Consider the following 16,756-nt stretch of genomic DNA (forward strand, 5'->3'; position numbering starts at 1 on the left):
CAGAAAGGAGATTTGTTTTTACACAGAATGGGGGAAGGGAAGTAGCCAGAAGAGGAAGGAGGAGTAGCGAGAGCTTTAACACATATTTGGGCTGGACAAAGTTTTTGCACTCTTACCCTTATTCTACTTAAAAGTGTGAGTGACGCAATCGTGGTTGTCAACTGGTGGGCTGTTCGTTGTGTTGAGACTAGAAAGGAAATGGTAGATACACTTGTAGGTAAATAAATAGTCAATAGCAAGTGTACTTCAAACCAAACACACTTAAAAGTAATGGAGTAATTAAGATAATGCAGTGTGGAGGGGTAAAGTTGATCAGCAGGAACGAAATTTAAGAAAAATCAAATTGAGAAACACACTTAATAGTCATTCCTAAAAATTCTTGCTTCCTGGCCTTTAACCAGTTGTTTAGTCTATGTCACAGGTGTCAAAGTGGCGGCCCGGGGGCCAAATCTGGCCCGTCGAATCATTTTGTGTGGCCCGGGAAAGTCAATCATGAGTGCTGACTTTCTGTTTTAGATCAAATTAAAATGAAGATTATAGATGTATGTTAAATTTCCTGATTTTCCCCCTTTTAAATCAATAATTGTCATTTTTTAATCATTTTTTTCTGTTTTTAGTTCAAAAATCATTTTGTAAAATCTAAAAAATATATTTAAAAAAAGCTAAAATAAAAATTGTTTTAGATTTATAAAAAACTGAATATTCAGGGCTTTTAATCCAGTTCTTTTAATCCATTTATAAGAAAAAAAAATCTAAATATTATATCTAAAATGGTCTAAAAAGTTGACGTTAATGCGGCCCGCGAACCAACCCTAGTCTGACACCCTTGACCTACGTCATTTCTTACCAAAACTTAGCAAAACTCAGTTTTGTCTGCCCAAAGTACAAACCACATGGCTCTCTACACCTAAATCGATATTACATCTTGTGGCTACTGTCAAGTATACCCCACATATCAATTCTAGACGTCATTGGCTCGCATGTGAAGCTCCAAACCGTTGCCAGAGGATTTCGGTCCCCTGCCCAGCCCAAGAGCTACTGTAACTCGTAAATCTGAGATTATCTTGTCGTTCCTCGCACCCTGTCACATTTCAAAGGGACGGAGGCGTGTGCCATCACCTCGTCTGTAAACACAGACCACTGACCTCATGCTGACCCTGGGTCATCAAAATGGAGGCACACTTGTCACTTGGCTGCCTTCACACTTGAAGATAACGCAACAGGAATTCAATCCTATGTTAAATTATGACACTGACCGAACCCTCCTTTGCTATGCAAAGACTCGCTATGACTCGTCTTGTTTTATGCCGAGGGTGTCAGACTCGGGTTGGTTCGCGGGCTGCGTTAACGTCAACTTGATTTCATGTGGGTCGGAATATTTTAGATATAATATTTAGATTTTTTTTTATAAATGGATTAAAAGAACTGGATTAAAAGACCTGAATATTCAGTTTTTTTTATAGATCTAAAACAATGTTTATTTTAGCTTTTTTTATATATATTTTTAGATTTTACAAAATGTTTTTTGAACTAAAATCACAGAAAAAATGATTAAAAAATGACAAATTATACTAAAACTCAACTCCACTATTTTTAGATTTTACAAAATGATTTTTTAACTAAAAACACAGAAAAAAATGATATAAAATAATTTTTATTCAGTTTTTTATAGATCTAAAACAATGTTTATTTTAGCTTTTTTAAATATATTTTTAGATTTTACAAAATTATTTTTGAACTAAAAACTGAAAAAATAGTTTAAAAAATGACAATTATTGATTTAAAAGGGGGAAAATTAGGAAATTTAATATACATCTATACTCTTCAGATAAATTTGATCCTAAAACAGAAAGTCACCACTCATCATTAACTTTCCCGGGCCGCACAAAATGATGCGGCGGGCCAAATTTGGCCCGCGGGCCTCCACTTTGACACACAAACCAATCAGTGGTAATTTCCTTTTTCCAAACGCCAATTGTAGAGTCATCGCCAGGATTTACAATCTTCCCCACGTTAGACTAGGGTGACATTTCTGACACATGACGTAAGGAGGGGAAGGCAGTGATTTGGGAATTCTACAGCTAACCGCCAAGCTGAGAAAAGCAGCACTCTTGGGATTTGCATACATCTAAAACTCAAGGCAATCCAAACCACTACACTCACTCTCTCTTTAGTTAAGAGTTAGAACAACATGGCCATCTGACCAACTAGTGGTTTACCCCCAAATAAGATGCGGGTCCTAGCTACCCCTCCTCTTGCATTTACCACAAAACAAGAGAGTCGTTAGTGTCTGTCTGGGATTCCCTAATTGTTTAAGGCACGGTGGGGGTGCTGGAGAGTCGGGTAGACATTTTCTTGCTATGTTATTTAGCATGTCAAATGAAAAAGATGAGTTTGCCGATATTTCTAAAAGTAAATTGTATTTGCGTTTGATTTTAACAGTAAAAAATAAGTGTTATCCGATTTTTTTTCACCCTTCAAAGTGCAGTAACTAAATAATTTACTGCAAGTTAAAATTCTTGATACCCGGATCCTTAAATGGTACCTCAAAACAAAAAATCTCATTGGTTTGGTAGGATTTTTCATCAATTTGTATCTTATTTATATCAGTTTGTAAGGATTGACTGGTTAGAATGAGGTTTAGAGAAGTGTTATAAGGATGAAATTGCGGTGGTTGCTGTGTGTTGCGGCTTGGCAGAAGATGATGACCTCTGCTGGTCAGTCAGTGGTTCTTCTAGGCAGAGATTTTGTCTTTATACTTTAGCACGAGAAGATTCTTGGATTGGATGTCGATCAGGGAGGTTTGGCATGCTCCTGTAGTTGTTTTACCCGTTTGTGTCTAAATCTAAATAGAATCTGCAGTTGCATTTGTAACTGATGCAAATTTTGACCATCCTCATTCATTTTTCTTCGTAATTATACGTCAAATTCAAATGATCTCTGCCAACGCTTTTTATCTGCCCCGACATGGTTAATTTTCCAACATATCAAAAACGGCTATATATATATATATATATATATATATATATATATATATATATATATATATATATATATATATATATATATATATATATATATATATATATATATATATATATATATATATATATATATATATATATATATATATATATATATATATATATATATATATATATATATATATATATATATATATATATATATATATATATATATATATATATATATATATATATATATATATATATATATATATATATATATATATATATATATATATATATATATATATATATATATATATATATATATATATATATATATATATATATATATATATATATATATATATATATATATATATATATATATATATATATATATATATATATATATATACATATATATATACATATATATATACATATATACATATATATATACATATATACATATATATATACATATATACATATATACATACATATATACATATATACATACATATATATATATATATATATATACATATACATACATATACATACATATATGTATTTATAAATATACATACACATAGATGTACATGTATCCATACGGTTGGTTTTAACAGCCATTTTTTTCTGTTAAAAAGCTTGACAGCTGATTCGAATATAGGATTTATGTTCATTAATATGTACTGTCCCTTATTAAATAAATCCAACTCAATCCAATCTGCAGCAGTCCAGTCTTGTAGCATATTTTAGAACAGTCACAGTTCTGTCCAGCAACAGCAGCCGCCACCACAGCCTTATTGTTTGTTGCTACAGCGGGACAGCTGAGAACGTCCCCCCCCTAGAGATTGCGCAGATGTAAAATTATCCGTTCACCACTACCACGAACGCCAGCGTCAGCTGCCTATCACCCGTCAAAACTCTCGTCCTCTGACCCAATGAGCCATAAAACACGTCATTCAACCTGGGAGAAATAACAGTTCAGGGCAAAGCCATCATTCCACTCTTAAGTGTTCACTGCCACCTTGACCTCGGGGTCTCGCTTCTTGACAATTTTCTAGTGACGACACTTCCCTTCCATTGAATTTTTTGCTTTGCACGGTTGAGATGGAGACGTTGGTTGTTGCGGTGTAGTTCGGAGTTCCCGAGTGTCTATTATCGACTATCGGTACCCTTAAAATTAGTAAGTGGCGTTTGCGGAAATGGCGTAGCTTGCTCTGTAGTGCACGTACTTGATGTATAAGAGCTCTTATCTTATGTGGAGGAGTTCAGTTGTTGAACAGGTAGGATGAAAAGCTTTCAGTTGTTCGGTGGCTGTTGTTTGTATTGAGTTTTCAGCCAAAAACTAAGATTGGTTGAAACAAAAAATGGCAAAATAGGACGAATGTTTACATGTCGGAGGCGTTTTCAGGGGCTGAAAAGGCAAAAATTTGATAAATTCCATATTGGGAACTTTTGACAATGAATGGATTTCAACTATCTATAGTATAGTGTGTCAAAGTGGCGGCCCGGGGGCCAAAACTGGTCCGCCGCATCATTTTGTGTGGCCCGGGAAAGTAAATCATGAGTGGTGACTTTCTGTTTTAGGATCAAATTAAAATGAAAAGTATAGATGTATATTAAATTTCCTAATTTTTCCCCTTTTAAATCAATAATTGCCATTTTTTAATCATTTTTTCTGTTTTTAGTTCAAAAATCATGTTGTAAAATCTAAAAACATATTAAAAAAAATCTTAAATAAACATTGTTTTAGATCTATAAAAAAATGAATATCCCGAGCTTTGAATCCAGTTCTTTTAATCCATTTATTAAAAAAAAAAATCTAAATATTCTATCTAAAATAATCCTGCCCAGTCTCTCAAAAATTATCAGTAGAGGAAATTATTTTTAACGAATGAGTCAATGGAACGGCTCTTAATCTCTGAATTAAATTTTAGCCGTAAGTGAAAGTATACCATATGACTGCAAAAAACGCTTTTGGGAGAAAATCACTGGGTTAGTAATTACGGTGATGTTTGGCAGCCGTGGCGTGACACATAAGCTCCCTTCTGCAGCCCATCATCGGTGATTGGCGCCAGCCAGTCCTTGACGTTGACCTTCCTCTCACTCCACCGACTTTGCCCATGAGCAGGAATTGTTTGACGATCAATTTCATCCGTACCAGGGCGCCTGATATGTGGCAGGACGTGATTGAGAAACATCTCTCGATCGGCCAATCGGTAAACATGTAAACAAACACGCATGAATTATCTGATTGGTTCACTGGTTGATTTTGTTTTGGTGTTTTTTGTAGAAAGAAAGCAAAATATAGTCAGAAAAATAGAAGTGGCATCTAGGGAAAAGTTCTTCAACACTGGATTAAAATCCTTGAATATTCAGTTTTTTTATAGATTTAAAACTGTTTATTTTAGCTTTTTTTACACATTTTTAGATTTTACTAAATGATTTTTAACCTAAAAACACAGAAAAATGGATTAAAAATTACAGTCATTGATTTAAAAGGGGGAAAATCAGAAAATTTAATATACATCTATACTTGTCTTATCAAAAATATTCAAAAATAAACATTCAAAGTCCATAACTTTTGAAATTAGACAATTAAAATGCATTTTTGTCATGGTTTGCCTCTGCATAGTCGAAACTAATGAGTCAATCAAAGGCTACGATTCAGGCAGACTCAATATCCGAACAAAAATGCTTGCAATTTAAAACAATAACAGGTTATAAAACACTCATTTTTTCCTCAGCAGGGTTTCCCCCTTACAAAATTTCCCTGGTAATTTTCTCCAACTCGTTATTTTACGTTAAATGTCGCCTTTCTGATGATACTAGTCAGCAAAATATGAGCATAAATGATGCTTTGTGCTAACGCGGTCGTCCCTCGGGCAAACGCAACTGGACTCATTAGAATGTTCTCATCATGAAAGTCATTGCGCCGGGTAAGGTCATTAAGTACATCATCAAAGAGGTGTGACTGTGGCGCTTTGAATCTGGCAACAAGTTTTCCTTATAGAGGATAAAGACTTTTTTGTGGGGTTTTTTTGTCATAATTTTTTTCCAAAATACATCACGCTTACATCAAATTCAGCTGAGAATGTTCAATTCAACCAATGAAGGATTTTTAAATAAGACATTAAAAAAAGTGCATTCAGCTATCCTGAAGTTCCTTCCTTTTCCGCTAGGGGGCAATGTGTCCAATGCTTTCGAAATGATGTCATAGGTTTGTCAAGGGCGTCAAATCTGACAAAGAAAAATGTAGGAAAGGTTGTTTTATTGAATTTTCTTTTTTAACGCTTATTTTTAAGCATCTCCGAGTCCCAAAAAACACAAAATTTTAATCCGTACTTGCTTTAATTTCTTACAAAAACATCCAATCCTACCAATTTTGAAACAACAGTTCCCTGCGTCTTTAAAACCAAAAAATACCCCAAAAATACCAAAAAAATACCCCAAAAATACCCAAAAATACCCAAAAATATCCAAACCAACATGACCATTCCCCCCATTCTACCCAACAAAGACAACATTTTCCACCTCTCCTTTTCCATCCCTATTTTCCGCGTCGCCGTGGTTTCTCCTTCCCGCTATTTGCCTCCCCTCCCCCCCCTCCCTCCTCCCTCTGGTGGGATCATGGGAATTGTGCAAGCAGCGTGGCGTTCCGCGCTCTGCCCGCGGCGCTCCAGGAGGAGGCGCTCAGTAATGACCTGCTCCACGGCTCGCTCGCCATCATCGCCCTCACAATTAATTCCCGCCTCGTGCTTGTCTGTGTTCGTGGGGGGGTTGAGCTATATACCAGGGAAGGTGGGGGTCGGTTGGCGTGGGCTCCCTCATTAGAGCGCCTTGTAATGTGTCTGGCAGCAGTTCCCTTCCTGCCACGTCTGCCCTTCCACTGTTTGTTTTATAGATAGCACCCTCCTTCCTTCCTTCTATGCCTCTGCTTGGCTGAATGAGTGACACTGAGTGCAAAGAAGGAACGCTTGGACTGTTTTATTTTTTATTTATTTTTTAGTTTTTTTGCGGGACACACGAATATATACCTTTCACATGCAAGAGAATATTTCAGCAGGTGATTCAGAGTGCCTCTATTTGCCTCTCTTGGGGAGTGTTTTCTTAGCCAATCCTGAATGTCATTGTCAGAATGTACAAGCATTGAGGATGTAGTTATTGCGGATATGAATGGCGAGCAGTTGTTAGTCAATGATTTTTAAGGGTTTTTTTGGGATGTTTTTGATACATGTTGTACTGTATTTTGCTGTTTAAAATACCCACTCATTTAATATATTGTGACGGGGTGCATCAACGTTTTGTAGACTCAAACTACTCACTGTTCAGGTTAAAACTACTAATAAAGTCTGACTTGGATTTTTAATGAACTTAATGACCCATGAAAACCATACAAATCTTGCTAAAAAAAGCTGAGTTGCTGTTTAATATATTATACCCGGGTATATTAAAGGGCAAGGGTATATTAAATGGCACAAATTAAACAGTAAAATAAGGTACATTTAAAAGAAATGCTTTTACTATGAAATCAAAAAAATTAGAGGACTGTATTTTCCAAAATGTGAGCCACAACTAAAATATTTTCTCAAAAGTGTCTCATCTTGTCAAACGCCTGGCGACCAAACGTCCGGGCGACCAAACGTCCTGGGCGACCAAACGTCCATTGCGACCAAACGTCCATAGCGACCAAACGTCCATAGTTTACCAAACATCCATAGCGACCAAACGTCCATAGTTTACCAAACATCCATAGCGACCAAACGTCCTAAGCGACCAAACGTCCTAAGCGACCAAACGTCCATGGCGACCAAACGTCCTAAGCGACCAAATGTCCATAGCGACCAAACGTCCATAGCGACCAAACGTCCATAGCGACCAAACGCCCATAGCGACCAAACGTCCATAGCGACCAAATGTCCGAGTACCCACAAAAGAATCTTACCAGACAAATATCACAATTATCTGGTTAAGTTTAGACTAACTTATGCCTTCCGAATGAGTAAATAATTCGCTGCCAGTCCTTCTCAGTCCAAATGGAAAAACAATGACCTTGTGTATAGCACTTTTCCAGACTTTCTATCCATGATCTGTTCAAGAAACTCGCACACTGAATGTGACTTGGGGACTTAAACGGGTGCTTCCCAGATATGGCTGTTTGCACAAACTGTTTGCTTACCCACACCGACAGATGAGCCCGGCAACTGTGTTTGCACATATTAGCGCAAAAAACAGACCGGAGAAGAAAAAAAAAAAGGCTTCCCGATCTTCGTCCACGCGGGTGGACACTTAACACCCACGCTTGGTGTTTGAGCAACACTTGTTTGTGGAACAATTTGCCCCAAGCCGGCCCGGTCTGGAGATGTCGTCGGCGTCTTAGTCAAGCGTTTGGCCTCGGGTCAGGGTCGGATAGCTCGTCAGATCGAAGAGAAATCGTTACACGGTTGTTTACGTTCGTATTCTAGGGGCGGATCTGTTGTCAAATTGGACCGAGAATTGATTGGGATATTGACATGGTCCTTTAATTTTCAACCCCTGCCTTTTTTATACACTAAATCACAACCTAATTAAATTTAAGAAAAAAATAACCTTATCTTGCAGGCGGCTTATACAAGAGAAATTGCAAAATTAAACAATTTTAAGGCAATTTCAAGGGTACGGCTTATACGCAGAGTAAACTAATATGCGAAAAAAACTGAAGTTACCATATTTTCACGACTATAAGGCGCACCCTCAATGAATGACACTTTTTTTTCCATATAAGGCGCACTGTATTATAAGGCGCACTGTCTATTTTGGAGAAAATTTAAGACTTTTAAGTGCGCCTTATAGTGGTGAAAATACGGTAATTGCTATTGACTTCCAGGTATGAAGTACTCACTCACTACATTACAGTCACCTCTAGAGCCAGCCATTGTTGATGTTTTGGATTTTTTGGTATAAAATCTTGCAGTGGGGGAGGAGCTATATGATGGAAGATGTTGTAAACTAAGATGGCATCTGCATATTTAACAGTATTGTTTCATTTCAGGCGTTAGTGTTTTTTTAATATCCGACAGTGGTGGTTTTTCTTTTTTTGTTTTCTGTTTTTTCCATATATAAGGCGCACTGGATTATAAGGCGCACCGTCTATTTTGGAGAAAATTTAGGACTTTTAATTGCGCCTTATAGTCGTGAAAATACAGTACTTCGAAAATGGCATTGAAAGAGTAAAATAACCAAGATTGCTTTGAATACAGCAAAAATCCCATTTAGAATGCCTTATAATACAAATGAACATAAGGTTAAAAGATAAAAATCCACCTGCCGTTTTTCAACGCTAATCATCACCTGACAGATTTAATTGGTTGACAGCCAAATACTGCAAGATAAATGTCTTCCTTCCTCATGTCCTTGCAATGTTTGCTCAACGTGGCACATCAGGTCAAATCAATGGATGCGCACCATCACATCTTAAACACCCACATTTCTTGTCTTGGCCTCTCTCTTTTGCACCGGCACCCCCCCTCGAATTTTCCGGCTCCATTTAAATCTGCCTTCACGCTTATTAATTGCTCTTCCGGCTTAAGTTAAAAGCCCGGCGGAACAGCGGGGGGAGGAGTCACGTGGGGATCGGCTCCATTGGGGAACAAAGAGACCCCACCGAGGGTGGGTGGGTGCCCCCCCATCGCCGGAGACCGCCGGCAGAGGTTAGGACCACCGCCGTAAGATTTCCCCGGAGGGCTATTATCACTCGGAAGATAAAAAATGATTTCCAGACAGACGAGTTTCCTTGCACATAGATGTACGGGGGTCTGATCCCCGAGGGGGGGATTCGTCATCCGTTTTTTGGGATAAATGCGTCTTGGTAATTGTAAAGGCGGAAGAGGAAGCTGGACGATACCGGTTATCGTGTGGTGACTCAAAAATGGAAATGTTTAAGAAGCTAGATTAGTGCAAGTTTTGATTGTGCGCAATATAGAGTAGCATGCATGCGGGTTAAGACATGATATGCTAGTACGCTAGCATGTTTTGCTTGCTGATATCAGTATTTATTTTTTACTATCGGACCAAGTAGAGTCAATTGAGGACATAGAAGGAAGTGGACCGGTCTTAAATAGCCTATTGAATCTATTTAATCCAAGTTGAATCTACCCAGAATCCTGCTTTTTTAGACTTCGTCCCTCGACTCGTCACATGATAACAACAAAGAGTCTTTACTCCTGTTTTCCCATATTTGATTGGATAACTTTATTCATCCCGTATTCAGGAAATTTCGTTGTCACAGTAGCAAGAGAGTGAGAATGCAGACACAATGTATAAGACATTTTTGACATAAATGGATAGGTACATACATATACTTACATACATACATATACATACATATACATACATATACATACATATACATACATATACATACATATACATACATATACATACATATACATACATATACATACATATACATACATATACATACATATACATACATATACATACATATACATACATATACATACATATACATACATATACATACATATACGCACATATACGCACATATACGCACATATACATGCATATACATGCATATACATGCATATACATGCATATACATGCATATACATGCATACATGTACATATATATACATACATATACGTACATATACGTACATATACGCACATATACGCACATATACGCACATATACGCACATATACATACATATATATGCATATACAAACATATACACACATACGTACATATACATACACACATACAAACATATATATACATGCATACATACATACATACTTACATACACATAGAGGTACATGTATACATATGGTAGATCTTAAAATAATACCGTTGATGACTATCGGTTTCATTTATGCAGAGTCAAACCATTACATGATTTTTATCGTACAATTTGTGCAAATGTTAATATTTTACTTTTGAGTAGCCATAACAAGATTCAATCAAAACCTCTGATACTTAGTTAAATTTGGTCTTTTTTTACATTTTTTTATTATATATATATTTTTATGGCTAATTGCATTATTCAGCAATCATTCACTGCCAATCCTCCCAATCCAATTGGATTGGACGACCAGATGTTGGCATTAATGCGCTTAAAGTGACAATACAACGGTGTGCTTTTTTTATGCTAGCCTAAAATTGAACGTGGGGCCTTAGAAATGAATTTTGCATGGACCATTAATTAATAATTGGCCCCAACACCAAGTTGGCGAGGTGAAACGCGCACGCCACGGTTACTTTGTTCTGAACGACACCCCGAAGCCGGGGATAAATGTTGAGTGTCGAGGCGGAAGGGGCTTGGCGGCTAATAATCCCGGATGTCGATTGAAGCGGCGATTTCATTTAACGTCCCAAAGCCACGGGCGCCGACACGAGGCGAGAGCGCACGCTGTCACGCGGAATGAATGCGCGGCGTTAGCGTTCGCCCGCGGGAATAGCCGTGGCGCGTGTGGCCAGCGGGTGGCTCGTTTTTTTTTATAGATCCCCGGGGAGGGGTTTAACTCTTCGGTTTCGTTGAAATTTTAGCGAAACTTTTTAAGATTGCCGATTAAATTAATTGACCGTTTGTTTTAATCCTTGTTTTAGCCGCTAAATACAAAAAATTCTCTTAATTTTTTCGTTTAAGGAGATATAATCACATTTTTTTTTGGTGTTTTACTTGCAAAGGAAAAATTGTAAATATTCGTTTTTAATTACGTTAAAAATAGATGGGGAAAAACTAAGGATTGTCAGTTATGGGCATATATTTTCTTTTTTATTTATATTGGAAATTAAAGTGGATCATAAACTTAATCTGGATTTGTGTTGAATTGTTTAGGTTGTTTTGTACATTGAGAAAGGTTTGTTATGATGTAGTAATAAAACTGGCCTGTTAGAGGCAGCATAGTGCCATAAGCATAGAGAGTGCTGGAAAATACAAAGAATGAAGAACAGAAGCCTGGTTTTGGCTTAGTTTAACTCGGCGTTGAACTGGCAAACGTCTCGTTTTAATCGTGGGGAAGTTTGGAGACATATTGGGCATTCATTAGCAAGTCAATTCGTGTTAATTTATACAGCAATTACAGGGTTTTCCCGACAAAAACTAAATGTGGTGTCCACTTACTGTATATGAAAGCCCCCCTAGGTCTTTATGGGCTTATGTTTTTTGGGTAATTACTATTAATAGTCAATTCCCCCACTTGAAATTATTCTACTATGTTGAATGAGTCTGGAAAGTTGGGGTATCATATTGAGTTTTTTTGTGATTCGTCAATTTGTTTTCAGTGCTTTTGTTATTACGAAAAAAAAAACACTTAAATTTTAAAAACATTTTTTTTGTTCATTGTTGAATCTTAGTAGTAAGAGTGGCTTCTGGTTGCGAGTTTCAGCATGGATTTTCACATTTTTATGAACTTAAAAAAAATATTAAATTTTGTAAAAAATTAAAAATTCAAAAAAATGCAAAAATCTGCTGTAGTAAAGCCGCAAAAGTTGAAGCGTGAAATAGCGAGGTATTACTATAATTACTAGTTTTACAAAGCCTTTTTGAGTGAACTACGTAAAATTCAGTTTTTAGCAGCTCTGTAAACTCACCATCGCCACCTACTGTCCTGGAGTATACAAAACAGACATCCCCAAAAACAATAGCCCTGTCTTAAAAAGTTCTTGCATTTCCATCTCCCTACAAACACCCTTAAAACCCATATTTAATATCATTAAACTATCTCCACCCAAAAAAAACCCAAACCAAAAACATCGAGAATCAACTTACCGTATATTCACCACTATAAGGCACACTTAAATCTTAAATATTCTCCAAAATAGACAGAACACCTTATAATCCAATGTACTCTATACATAGAAAACAAATTAAAACATGTCATTCATTGACAGTGCGCCTTAAAATGCATTGCCCCTGATAGCCTCAAAAATACATTAATTCCTTCCACACTGTAGAACGTACCCTCCTACATCTGCCTTTCCAAACTCCCTCACCACCTATCCTTTGCTCCTAATTAAATTATTACAGATAAAAAAATAAAAAATAAAAAAGCTAATATGCAGGTGCTGATAGTATATGCCCCTGCACGCATTTGAAGCCAGCCCCCTTCCTTTAAGCCCCATCTGCCCCGCCCCCTTGTGCGTGTTTCTATAGTAATTTCCAGCCAATGATCAGTAGGTGTCCGCATCCCCGCGTCCTCACCTCAGCACCAATCAGCCACACACAGCGACAAGCAGCAGCAACGGCGGCGGAGCGAGCAAGGCTGGCGAGAGAAAAAAAAACCCACACTTCACAAAGCCCGAGGATCAGGACGCACATAACTCCCTCGTTTTCCAGCTCCTCGTTATTCAACCCCGCTTGGAAAAGGAAAAGGACAAAAAAAATAGCATTCTAGTACTTTTATAGGGTAGAAAGTGGCTTACCCCCAAACCCGGGAAGATGGCTCTTTTGTTTTGAGCGCATTTACGAAGGAGCGCGCCTGCTTGACTGACTGAGTCTTACTGTGTTTTTTTTTCTTTTCTTTTTTTTCTTCTTGTTTTGTTTTGTTTTCCCGCTAGCGACCTCCACGCTACGCCACGCCGCGTCCTCGCCACACGCATTTCTCGGCGGTAATGTGCGTACGCACAGCCGCGGGCTGCTAGCGCCTCGGCAACTCCTCACAACGGGAACCTGCTAGGTAGGTGAAACCAGTCGGATGCACTGTTTTGTTACCATTTACTGTCTAGTGTACGTTTTGTATGAGTATAAAGTGATTGTGTATTGGGTTTTTGGCTAAAAATGTTAATGTTATCTCTTGTTAATCATCACGATTTACCTTTTTTGTATTTGTTACTCCGTAGCTACGTTCTATTGGACGTTTCTATCTCTCTAAAGTTTGTTTACAGGCTAAAAAATCAATGCCAGCCAGACTTGATTGCCTTTGGGTCCCGCGTCTTTTTTTTTTTGCTCCACGGGCGAATTGATTAAGTGATAATCATCCCGAGGAGGGACGATCATTAGGAAGCAAGGAGGGGCTTCTGTTTACCACCTTTGCATAGGATGGGAGCGGTAAAACTGAAAATCGGGTCGTTTTTTGGACAAAAAAGTCGATATTTTTAGATTTTTGGTCAAATTAAAGGCTGGATAATGTTTTTAGAGCATTTTGTCGATCTAGGATGTATTTTTTGGAGCTGGGGAAGTGATTCTAATTGGCTTTTTTGGTGTCCCGGCAATGAATCGGCATGGTCAATTAAGATGGCAGGTATAGCCAGAGAGTTGAGGCTGTAAAAAACAAAAAAAATGTAATGCAAGGAGGGTTGAATGCGTCTAATGGGGCTTTTATCTGTGGAAACCCAATCCAGACAGACTGGGCTGAGAGATAGAGGAAATGAAGCACACACATACATAGGCACACGCATTTAGACACGCACATGTACGCGCATAGACCGGATGACACTAGTTGGTCCAAGGATCTGAAGGGAAAAATCCCTTGTGGCTTTTCAGGGGGTTATTTCATTAGGGAAATGAAGCAGGTGATCTTTTTTTGGGAGGGGATTTAAGCCATGGAAGGGCTTTCAAGTTGTGGATTGGGGATAGTAGTTTTTGTCATGAGGTAGGGGTTCTTTTACCGTATTTTCACGACTATAAGGCGCACTTAAAAGTCTTAAATTTTCTCCAAAATAGACAGTGCGCCTTATAATCCAGTGCGCCTTATATATGGAAAAAACACAATGAAAAACCATCACTGTCGGATATTAAAAAAACAAAAACGCCTGAACTGAAACAATACTGTTAAATATGCAGATGCCATCTTAGTTTACAACATCTTCCATCATATAGCTCCTCCCCCACTGCAAGATTTTATGCAAAAAACTCCAAAACATCAACAATGGCTGGCTCCAGAGGTGACTGTGTAGTGAGTGAGTGCTTCATACCTGGAAGTCAACAGCAATTACCTTATTTTCACGACTATAAGGCGCACTTAAAAGTCTTAAAATTTCTCCAAAATAGACAGTGCGCCTTATATATGGAAAAAAATTCATTCATTGAGGGTGCGCCTTATAATGCGGTGCGCCTTATAGTCGTGAAAATACGGTACTAGTCTAGGGAAATGCAGTGTAACCCTTTCAATTGGGATCGAAGTACAGTAATGGCAAGGATTGGATTGGATAACTTTATTCATCCTGTATTATCAAAACTAGTTGGCTAATGCTAGTTAGCTAAGCGAAATGTATTGGAAAGAGTTAATAACTGACTTTTGTTTCTTTCTTCCCTGTTTCTGTTTTAGCATCGGACAAGATAGCTCAGGATGCTACGACACTGTCGATAAAAGAGCCGGAGTTCCACAAAAGGCCCCGCTTTGGTTTTCGTCCCCCCACCCCAAAAACACTCACCCTCATCCCCCACCATGGCTAACCTCAGTAGCGCGTTATGCATCGAAAACGCCCAAAACGCGGACGTTTCACTCTTACAAAAGGATAACCTTCAGGACGGTGGATTAAGCCAACTTTTGGATTATAACGCCGAAATGGAAAGGTACCGATCTTTTGCCAACTTTTACAAGAGCAACGGGGCCTTCCCACAAAGCGCCAAAATCGCCCGCATCACGACGCCCATCTTCCCCAGCGCCAGAATCGGGATGTCTCCGTGGAACTGCGATAACGCCATGCTCTGGGGTCGGAAATCAGCCGCCATCAACCCTAATAGGACCGGCGGCATGCATCGAAACGACTCCCAGAGGCCCGGTAAGCCCGGGGGGGTACCGCCAGAGACACTGCAAATGGCAAATAATAATTTCCTCTCTACCTTATCCCCCGAACACTGTAGACCTTTAGCGGGAGAATGCATGAACAAGCTGAAATGCGGTGCTACCGAAGCAGAGATAATGAATCTCCCCGAACGCGTTGGAACTTTTTCAGCTATTCCGGCTTTAGGGGGCATCTCATTACCTCCGGGGGTCATCGTCATGACAGCCCTTCACTCCCCCGCAGCCTCGGCAGCCGTTACAGACAGTGCGTTTCAAATTGCCAATCTGGCAGACTGCCCACAGAATAATTCTTCTTCGGCGTCCAACGGGAATCCGGCAAAGAAGAAGAGGAAAAGGTGCGGGGTCTGCGCTCCCTGCAGGCGGCTAATCAACTGCGGAGTCTGTAGCAGTTGTCGGAACCGCAAAACGGGACACCAGATCTGCAAGTTCAGGAAATGCGAGGAACTGAAGAAGAAACCTGGTTCGTCGTTGGAGGTAAGAACCAGCTTTGTTTTCTCTGGCTATTTATAAATACCTGGCAACCTCTGGCTGATAAATGCCTGTATAAATGATTATGATTCACCGTACAAAAAAACAACGCAAAAAAACAACGCAAAAAAACGTACAAACACCGTACGATGCATGTTTTACTCGCGGTAACTTGTTTCTTACTACAGTGTTCCCTCGGTTATCGCGGTTAATGGGGACCGGGACCACCCGCGATAAGTGAATTTCCGTGAAGTAGGGATTCCCCTTCAAAAAATGCTTAATTTGAATTTAATACAAAAAAAAGTTTTTCTTAATTTTTTTTATTTATTTTTTTACCCCCTGTATACAGTGCACCATATAGAATATGGTTAGAGAGAGTGAAATTCATGTTATAACAAAAAAAAAACTGTAAAATATGTTGTTTCAATGTACCGTATTTTCACGACTATAAGGCGCACTTAAAAGTCTTAAATTTTCTCCAAAATAGACAGTGCGACTTATAATCCAGTGCGCCTTATATATGGAAAAAAACAGAAAACCAAAAACCAAAAACCACCGCTGT

At 38.4% G+C, this 16,756-nt stretch overlaps 1 protein-coding gene across 6 annotated transcripts in view; it reads left to right on the forward strand.

Annotated features, from left to right (window-relative positions):
• LOC144198700 (CXXC-type zinc finger protein 4) overlaps positions 1-16,756 on the forward strand; it is a 70,522-nt gene that overhangs the window by 28,645 nt on the left and 25,121 nt on the right. For 5 of the 6 annotated variants that reach the window (XR_013326771.1, XM_077719849.1, XM_077719848.1 and 2 more), the window contains 2 exons: positions 13,538-13,656; positions 15,247-15,386. Coding sequence is in view for 5 of the 6 variants with exons in the window: in XM_077719849.1 (XP_077575975.1) it covers positions 13,538-13,656 (119 nt within the window). In the remaining variant the exon portion in view is untranslated. Of the gene's footprint in view, positions 1-13,537; positions 13,657-15,246; positions 16,201-16,756 lie in introns of those variants that run through there. The other variant, XM_077719850.1, reaches the window with a different exon arrangement.

Source organism: Stigmatopora nigra, chromosome 6 (assembly GCF_051989575.1).
Source record: "Stigmatopora nigra isolate UIUO_SnigA chromosome 6, RoL_Snig_1.1, whole genome shotgun sequence".
NCBI classification, from domain to species: Eukaryota; Metazoa; Chordata; class Actinopteri; order Syngnathiformes; family Syngnathidae; genus Stigmatopora; species Stigmatopora nigra.